Source organism: Fukomys damarensis, unplaced genomic scaffold, assembly GCF_012274545.1.
Source record: "Fukomys damarensis isolate Sample0158 unplaced genomic scaffold, DMR_v1.0_HiC HiC_scaffold_19, whole genome shotgun sequence".
Lineage (NCBI taxonomy): Eukaryota > Metazoa > Chordata > Mammalia > Rodentia > Bathyergidae > Fukomys > Fukomys damarensis.
Window position 1 is genome coordinate 13,183,486 of NW_022900931.1, and position 9,626 is coordinate 13,193,111.

The following is a 9,626-nucleotide window of genomic DNA, read 5'->3' on the forward strand; positions in this document are numbered from 1 at the left end:
TATATATATATATTTAATTGCAATTGTTTAGAACTTTCCACAAGTGTGTGGCATTTAGAAGATCCTTCTTTTGATGTAATTGATTCTTCTCTTCACAGATTTCTTTAAGGGAAAAACAGTATTTAACCATTGGCTGCCAGGAATATGTTACAGTAACATCACCTTTCAGCTGGTATCCGAGGCAAATTTTAATAAAAGTACCCTCGTAGAATACAGTGGTGTCAGTCATGAACCCAAACAGCACAGAACTGGTAAGTCTTCTGAAAAATTGAATTAAGTGAAAAAAAAAGATAATTAAATTGTATGTTTCCATATTTATCTTCTATTTTTCTAAGAAATATTCTTCAGCAAAGCTAAGAAAAAATAAACATGTATTATCTAATGCATGTATAATATATTTTAATACATGTATTAAAATAGTTTCTATCACTGGAAAAAGAATGGAGCAAAATTCAATGAGAAAAATCTAAGATGAATTAGTGCAATCAGATTTATAATCTTTGAATTAAAAGGTTTCCAATATCAACAAAAGAAGTGAGAATTAAGTAGCTCAGCTGGATCGACGAGACATCTGTTATTTTATAATCTGACAAATGTCCAATAGCAGAAAAACAGAGAAGAGACATTCTAATGCAGATCATCAAATTATTAAAAGAAAATAGTGGAATGTTGATCTAAAATGTACAGTGGCTAATTTTAGTAGCATCATTAATGAGAATTATTATAGTATAGATGGATGGATAAAATAAATATCTATTTACTTAACACCCATCACCAACGTAAGCAATGGTGATTATGTAAGCAACAAGCAGATTATGATAGGCCCTTACTCTCTGAAAGTCTAAATTGTCATGATTCTCTTTCATTAGGCCAAGATAAGGAAATTATTTTGGCTAAATAGCTAAAGAACTAACATCACCTGTGCCAACACAGAGGGTCCTATTTGTGCTTTTACTTACTCAATTCAAGCAAAGACATATTTATTAGCTGGGACTGGTGAGACACAGGACCTCTGTCTTCAAAACCTGATTCAAAAATTGTACAAACAGCAATAGTACAAGGCAGAACAAGATAAATCTGATAAAATAAGTACACCGATACTTAACAGTACAAAAGGAGAGATTAATTTTTATTAGAAGTGTGTGGAGGAGTTGGTCTTTGAGCTACTATGTAATGGACAGTTAGAAACCAGTGTAGGCAGAAATTATGCAGTGTGTGCTTGTTTCCATAATTCATAAATTCGTTTTGTGCTCATATGTTTCACTTTAGAGAAGTGAAGCAGGAAGCCATATTTCCAACATAGATGTCGCCATCTCTAAAGGCGGTTCGTGTCTGTAATTCTTCTAGGCACAGTGTGACTTGTCACATGGAGTGCTATTGCCCTGATAGCTAGAACTAAACTATTTGGTGTGCTTTTTTTTAATAAAGATCTGGGGACAGAGACACATTTTTAAAGTGAGATTATGGTGAACTGAAGATTATTTGAATAACTTTGTTTTAGACTTGGTTAAATTGCCATTTCGACAGGCATAATCTCACAGTAGCTGAATCGTGACTGGTATTTTGCCAGGGTGTACTCATCCTCCACTGAAGCATGTATACTTAAAACCACAACTGTTCTTTGTGTAAACTTCCTGCTTAGTAGAAACAAAATTAAACTCTATTTTGTAAAAGCTGCTTGTGTATTTGACTCATCGATAGACGAAGTAGTCAGTATAACAGTGTTAAAAATATCTAAAAAAGAAAATTCGGTTTTACAGCCCCGTATCCACCTCGAAATATTTCTGTTCATTTTGTAAACTTGAACAAAAACAACTGGGAAGAACAGAGTGGCAGTTTCCCAGAAGAATCATTCATAAAATCACAAGATCCACCAGGAAAAGGCAAAATCTTCCATTTCACAGACGACACTCCAGAAATTCCCTCCGGCAACACTTCTTCCGGCTGGCCTGATTTTAACAGCAGTGACTTCGAGGCCACCCCTCAGCCCCATTGGTGGGACAGTGCATCCACACCTCCTGAAAATGAAGACAAACTTGTGGGCGTCGCGCCCACGGAATCCGGAAACCACAGCACACTGGGCGAGACCGAGAAGTCCACACCCGGCTCTTTCGCCTTCTTCCCTGTTCAAATGATACTGAGATGGTTACCACCCAAACCACCGACTGCCTTTGATGGTTTCCATATTCTCATAGAAAGAGAAGGTAAAGCAGTAAGAAATCAGAGGAGATAAGAGATGGAACGAAGGAAAGGAAACAGATATTTTAAAATTTGCGTCTAGGAAGTAAGACATGGTAGACAATGAAAAGTCAGAAGGAAAGAGAAAGAAAGAGAGGAGAGGGAGGGAGGGAGGAAGAAAGAGAAGAAGGAAGGGAGGGAGGGAGGAAAAAAGGGGGAGGGAGAGAGAGAAGAAAGGATAGGATTTAACTGAATAGCCAGTGCAAGCTGAGAACAGAAAACTAAAAAGATGAGGTTAAAGAATCAGAAAGTTTGAGTGATTAGCAAGTTGCTATTAATGCCAGTTTTACTTATTTCACTGCCTAACATTTCACATATCCCAGGCCATTGATGACCCCAGGCCAGTGGTATCTCTGTCCACAAATCCTCTAATTCACAAACGCAAATGCTTGCCAAAATTTTGTTGTTGTTTGTAAACTCTGCATTGGGTGACAAACACGGCTGTGGCCGTCTTTCCCACAGAAATACAAACACGGTCATCTTTTCCAAAATCATAGCACAAGTTAAGTTCATGAACCGAGGTACCACTGTATATGGAAATATTTTGAATTAAAGATCTAACTATCATACAATATTACTGAATCTGCTGGAGAAGTTTTGTTTTCTCATATGCTCATTTGTGAAGCATGCAGCAAAAGAATCTATCTGATAAATCTATCTACTCCTCCAACAGTCTGACACCTGCTCTTACCCGGCTCTCTACTCTTGCCTCTGCTTGCCTGGCTACTCAGTCTCCCTGAAATGCACCCCTCTGCACGTACCCCTCAAATTTTCCCACCGAGGAGCTGCAAATAAATGGAAACTAGGCAACAATTCATGTTACAGTGGAGCCTTGAATTACAAACTTAATCAGATCCCAAGGGCTGGTGGTAACTCAAATCAGTTGTATGTCAATACAGCCAAGATCTGGATGCTTACCTGGGTACACACTCCAGATAACAAGAGGCAGATGAAGCTTGCATTAACCTAATTAACCCAAGTTGTTCGTATGTCAGGCCGATCCTAACTTGAGGGTCCACTGTACTATAATAGGTTGTATTCACTTATCTAGCCTTTGAGATTCATTCTTTATATTTGCATCCATTAATTCATGAAAACACAGCCATGCCACACCTTCATTGTGGTTTGGTAGATTTTTACAGTTATATTTGTTGTTTGTCCTTTTTCGATAACATACTTTATTTTGTATTTCCCAGTCTAGTAGATTGAGTGGCAAAAGTTGTCAAATTGTCAAAATTTGAAATTACAATGGCAGCCTTATTTTCATGGTAGAACATTAGGATTACTTAGTCACATATTATTTATTTTATTTACTAGAATGAAATACATTCATACACTCTTTTATACTAGATGATAGAGCAATCAATAACCATGCCCAAATATTATATAAAATTGAAATCCTTTATCATTTCCAATTATTTGAGTAAAAAACTCATTTGTCTGAAATTGCTTATTTTTAAAATCTGTCTTTTATTTTTCTATTCTTCAATTTATTCTATGAAAAATTGTTTGTAACTCAGAATTTTTTTTACTGTTGTTTTCCATGAAGGTTCAGTCATGCTCTTGTCTCACTATGGCATGTTCCTTCAAAGATTCTTATAGTTGCCAACTGATAATAATGACTTCGCCTAAAACAATGAGCAGCAGGAGATAGGCACTGAAGCAATGCAAAAAAAAAATCCTTACTTTTTAAAAGTTCTGGAAGCAAAAGGATGAAGGAAAATGATATGTTCTATTTCTCTGACTAGAAACAATTTAGTATATTTTATAGCATTTCTGAATATTTAATGCTACAACAAAGAGCTCATAAGATATTTGGTGTCAGTTGCTTTTTGTCTCTTACATTAGCTGAAAAAGTCAATAACAGTTACCTTCTCCTAACATTCTATTCTATCATACACATAGTTTTATTGGGTAAAGAACAGAAGAACGTGCAATAGGACCATCCCTAGTTCTGTTGATTTGAATCGCATATTAAATGTGAACTCTTTTTCACATTTTTTTATTTGTAGCATCTTTAGTTGATGAGGCTTAATTGAACTTAAAAAGAACAAAGGGGCTATTGTGATAAATACCTATATTTGTAATTAATTGGTTCGTCTCTAGCCAGGGCCCTCCCAGGTATCAATTGACTTTATTCTTTTATATTATTTAGAGAACTTTACTGAATATCAGACAGTAGACGAAGAGGCACACGAATTTGTTGCAGAACTGAAGGAGCCTGGGAAATATAAGCTCTCTGTGACTACCTTTAGTTCCACGGGATCTTGTGAAACTCGAAAAAGCCAGTCAGCAAAATCATTCAGCTTTTATATCAGTAAGTAGCCAAGTGACTTGCATTATAGCGGAGCTAGAACAATGAAAGGGGCGAGATTAATGATGCTTGGTTGTCAATTATTCACAACCCTTAGGGATCTTGACAAATCTTCAAGGTCAGGAGAGGCCCAGATACATGAGCTTTTGACAGCAGAAGAAATACGTATATATGTGTAATGTTAACAAACTACCCAGGGATTTAACTTGAAGATTTTTTTTTTTTTTTGCTCTTGTGATAATTGAACATTTATCAAACTGACCTTCTACATTGGCCATACCAAAGTCTCCAATATCAAGGACACATAGTTTGGGAAATAGGACTTTTACTTAAGGTCATCATGAAATGTGTGAAAATCTCATTATGGTGTTGAACTTATCGTGTTCAGAAGACAAAGATTTAGGTGTAGTTACACCTGGGCGATCTGCATGCAGTTAACAGGTGAAGAAAAAGCTGGATGATCTTAAAAGCCCCAATGACAAGTCTTAGGATGGCTTCTACTGATTCTATGTGGGGTAATCCCAGAGCAATAGCCAGCATCTCCAGCCTCAATTTATTTGAGCCTTATATGTCTTGAGCTCAACTCTGTTTACTGGAAGTTTAGAAGCTAAACATCAGGGAGCAACCTATGAGGACTTCACCATTCCTCTTAATCAGCAGAGAGAAAAATCAGAAAACTTACACAGAAATTTCTCTCAGAAAGAAATCTATCTTTTTCTTTAATAGAACCTATCACTGTGCCTCCAGAATTTCTACAAAGATGGACAGAAGAGGGAAAACAGAGACTAAGATCAGTTTATGTAAAAGCTTAAAATGTTGGAATTGAGCATGCCTGTGATGGAAAGGTTGTGATGTAGATCAGTGGTAGAGCCCTTGCCTAGCATGCGCAAGGTGCTGTGTTCAAAACCTAGGACTACAAAAGAAAACCTTCAAAATGTCCCCGTAGAACATTTTTTCACTTAAAAAATCAAAAACGAAGCCAGGTATGGTGGTTCACACCCACAATCCCAGAATTCTGGGAGGGAGAAGCAGAAGGATCCAAAGTTCAACCCCAGCCCAGGCAACTTAGTGGCTTAGCAAGACCTTGTCTGGAAATTAAATATTTTAAAAGGGGGTAGGGGGTGTAGATCAGTGCAAAGTTCGATCCTTAATGCCAGAAAAAAACAAAGTCACCACTAGTGAAAAGCCTGAGATATTCAGCAGACATACGGAAAGGATATTGGCAATCACCTTGCGTGAATATTAAGTACGGGAGCTCTTTGAAGTGAGATCACTTGGAAAAGAGAACAAAGTTGAATGTTCAGTTCTTCCCATGAGGCTACAAAGGCGTTGCTGACTGAGAGTCTCCTTTTGCTCCAGTGCAGACCCACTTAAGTGTTAACAGCTCTTATCAAAACTGCCCTGTGATTCCTGCTGTAGCTAGCTTTTCTCTGAATTGGGTTTCAAAGCACACAACACAAAACAGAGAACTTAGTGTGGATTAGTTTTCTAGGCTTAGCTTGTCTGTGTATATCTTGCTTCTCACACCAAATGATGAAATCCTAGGCTGGGGTTTCACTATTTGCTCATTTATTCCTTCTTTTATACATTTGACTACTATTGACTGAGTCACTTTTATCTGTCAAACTCTCTGCTCTTCTTGAGTATCCAGAGCAACTAGTGAAATTCAGAATATATCCGAATTGCTCAAGTATATGATTATGTCAGAGACATTTATTTTAATATCACCTAGGGAAATATGGGCTACTAGAAATCTTTTTCTATGCCAATAAAAAGAATGATATTTTAAGTGCTTAAAATATTCCGTTCAATAGTAATGAGATGTCAAGTTTACAACATATGTATATTCTTGGTTATAAAAGTATATTAGATATGAATGTTTATACTTAAATGGGTAGGTGAGCAACAAATTAGGACAGTTTAACTTCATTTTATGTAATGTGGTCATGCAACAGCTAACATTTGCAGCCACTTTCCTGACCAAGCTGTTTCAGACATTCCAGTGTTGATTTACATTGCAATTTATGTGACAAGCATCATGGTACATGCCTGCAATCCCAGCACTTGGGAGACTGAGGCAGGAGGATTGCCACAAGTTCAAAGTCAGCCTGGGCTACATGGTGAGTTCAAGGGCAGCCTGAACCCTGTCTCAAAAGAGAAATGACACGTATGTGTTGCACTATGATTTTTCATTACTTAGCATTGAAGGCTTTCCCAGAGATGAGAATTAAGGCAGATACAATAGTCTCAGTCTCATGAAAGGAACATTTTATTATTCCCATTTTAATGTGGAAAAAAAAACTAAGTCAAAAAAGGTTCAATTGCTTTCCCACTTATCAGAACGGGGATTATACTTGAGGAATATTTGACAACGAATCCCATTCCGATGCAGCCTGCCTAGCACTTATCTTTGTGACAGTGGGCAGGTCACTTGAGTCTCTGGACTTCAGTTTCCTCATGAGTCAAGGTATTTTTCTATCCTAACAGCTCATGACTTGTCCATTTGACAGATGCAGTGACTGAGATTCAGGCATTAAATCAATTGACCAAGATTTGCCTATGAGCAAATTTGAGTTTTGGGCCAATTTTCTACTTCCAAGCCAGTGCTTTTCACTATTTCATTGTGCCCCGGGAAGCCCCAGACAGGGTTGAGAACGTGGATACTGGAATCAGACTTCCTGTGTGTGTGTGAATCCCAGCTCTTTATCCTATCCATATTGAGATTTAATAATGGTGTTTACCTCATAGGCTTATAAGACTTAAAGCATTAAAATATGTAAACATATATAAACATAGAGCCCAGTATATAATGTATGCTGCATCTCTTTGTCCTCATTGTTATCATTTGTTACTATTACCCCCTTACACCATTTACAGCAAATCAGCCTGAGTCTGCCCTCCCCGACCAAACAACTGGCTCCTTTCCTCTCCCGGGTTTGAGAAGTGCAGCTTTCTACTGAGAGATGGAGAAATGCACTCTGAGCAAATAGGAGAAAGTTGTATGCTTGCATTTCTTGAGTCCTTGCTATGCATCAAGCACTGTTCTAAGCAACACTATAGAAACCTAAGAGAACAGAACCCATAAAGAACACCTCTAGGGGTACTTTGTAATAGGAACCCACCGCGTCTCCCAGATATGGCCGAGGTTTTAGCCAGCTTATTTAACTGCTGCAGGCAGTTGCCTGGTCCTTGGCTGATGTAGTTACAGTCTACCTCTTTGTTCCCAGTGCTGCCATGCATCTTTCATTTTGTCACAGGACTGTAACAGAGGCTAATTTGACTCTCAAAGTCATCATTTCTAGAAACCAAAGATCCTTATAATGAAGGAGTCAGGAACACCCATGGGCCATACCCACTCTGTTAAAAGAAAAGTAAATTCTCTCTGGTGAAGATTTTACCAGAATCCTCCCAGACAACTGAAGTGGAGCTTGTCTCTCAGCAAAACTGTTCTGTTGTTGTTGCTGTGGATACTTTTGTTGTTTTGGTCAACAAGGAGATAGTGGCACTGAGGAAGGTAGCTGGGCAGAGAGTCAAAGGCATCACTGGTGTGACACACCCATCTTCCTTTGAATATCTCTGTAAAGACTGTGAGAAAACAGCACAGTTTTAAAAACTGGACTCTTTTATCTGAATCCTCTCAGAGTGCACCCTCCTTTGTGATCTGATTGGAAATGTTCAGGTCCTGCCGGGGAGTGGATTGAAGAATTGACTGAGAAGCCCCAGCACGTGAGCGTCCACGTTTTAAGTTCCACCACTGCCTTGATGTCCTGGACGTCCCCCCAAGAGAACTACAACAGCACCATTGTGTCTGTGGTGTCGCTGACCTGCCAGAAACAGAAGGAGAGCCAGCGGCTGGAAAAGCAGTACTGCACCCAGGTAAGGGGTGGCCCCCACTGAGCTGCAGAGAAGCAAGGAGATCACTGCCCAGAGCATGCTGGGGCACCCACGGGGCTGGGGGATGGGAAGCTGCGTTTTCCAGAGCCAGGAGAAGACCCCGGAGATGAGTGGGAAATGACTCTGCCAATTACAGTCATCTTCCTGTACCTGCACGGGAGGACCATGTTCCTTTGGGTTTCATTCTTTATTCAAGAGAAATTGCTGAGCACAGAACAGGAGCTAGGTCCTGGTGTCCACCAGACAGGGTTCAAAGAAAGTTTCCCCAACACAGAGACAGGGAAGCCAGATTCGTTCCCTCCTGAAGGCAGGTTGCAGATTCACCAACTTCCATCACAGAAAAAGGATTTTCAGGACACATCTGTCACGGGAATCAGGGAATTTATGAGACGAAGTTTAAAGTACACACCGAAAGAAAATAGTGTGGGCCCTTGAGAGTGGTGTGTTATAAACTGGAGCTAGGAGTATTTATGTATGTGTTTGTGGCAGTAGGAATCTGCAGGAAGTCTGGGCTTGGCTAATAAGAGAAAACCAATGGACCACCCACAGTTAGAAAGATAAGGGCTCATTTTCTGGGTGGAAGGGTGTCCATATTTATAGCAGAGAGGCATGGGCACAGTATCGCTTGCTTATTTTTCTTTGTTTCTTTTTTAAGATAAGTGATCTAAGACATTTTGCCTTAAAACGTTCTTGGAAACCTTGGAATCTTCTTCTCTTAAGGTCAGGTTTCTGCCCTTTATCCTATCAACTAAGCTAGTTTATCGATTTATACTATCTTCAAGGGACTGGGATATGATGGGCCCAGAAGAAAGGAGGCATAAGGAGCACAGATAACCTTGAGTGACTTTCTAACTGTGTCCTGAAGATGAGATCATATGAGTACACAAAAGGAAGAACTGAGTGTGAGCAATAGGGGTGGAGGGTGAAGAGGATTTAGAAACTGTTCAGGAAAACTTCCCAGGGGAGGGTAGAGATAACCAAGCAAAGCGTTGAGGTTTTATCTTTTCTATTCTGTTTCTTTAAAAAAAAAAACAAACTATTTTCCTTTTTTAAAAACTATAAAAACAAGCCAGATGTGGTGGCGCACCGCTGTAATCCCAGCACTTGGGAGGCTGAGGCACGAGGATCGCTGTGAGTTCGAGACCAGCCTGGGCTACATAGTGAGTTCCAGGTCAGTCTC

At 39.2% G+C, this 9,626-nt stretch overlaps 1 protein-coding gene across 1 annotated transcript in view; it reads left to right on the forward strand.

The window, feature by feature from the left end:
* The window catches only part of Ptpro (protein tyrosine phosphatase receptor type O), a 103,173-nt gene that overhangs the window by 10,185 nt on the left and 83,362 nt on the right, over positions 1-9,626 (forward strand). The window contains exons 4-7 of the mRNA XM_010638440.3: positions 99-251; positions 1,761-2,204; positions 4,394-4,555; positions 8,232-8,428. Of these exons, the coding sequence (XP_010636742.1) occupies positions 99-251; positions 1,761-2,204; positions 4,394-4,555; positions 8,232-8,428 (956 nt within the window). The remainder of the gene's footprint in view (positions 1-98; positions 252-1,760; positions 2,205-4,393; positions 4,556-8,231; positions 8,429-9,626) is intronic.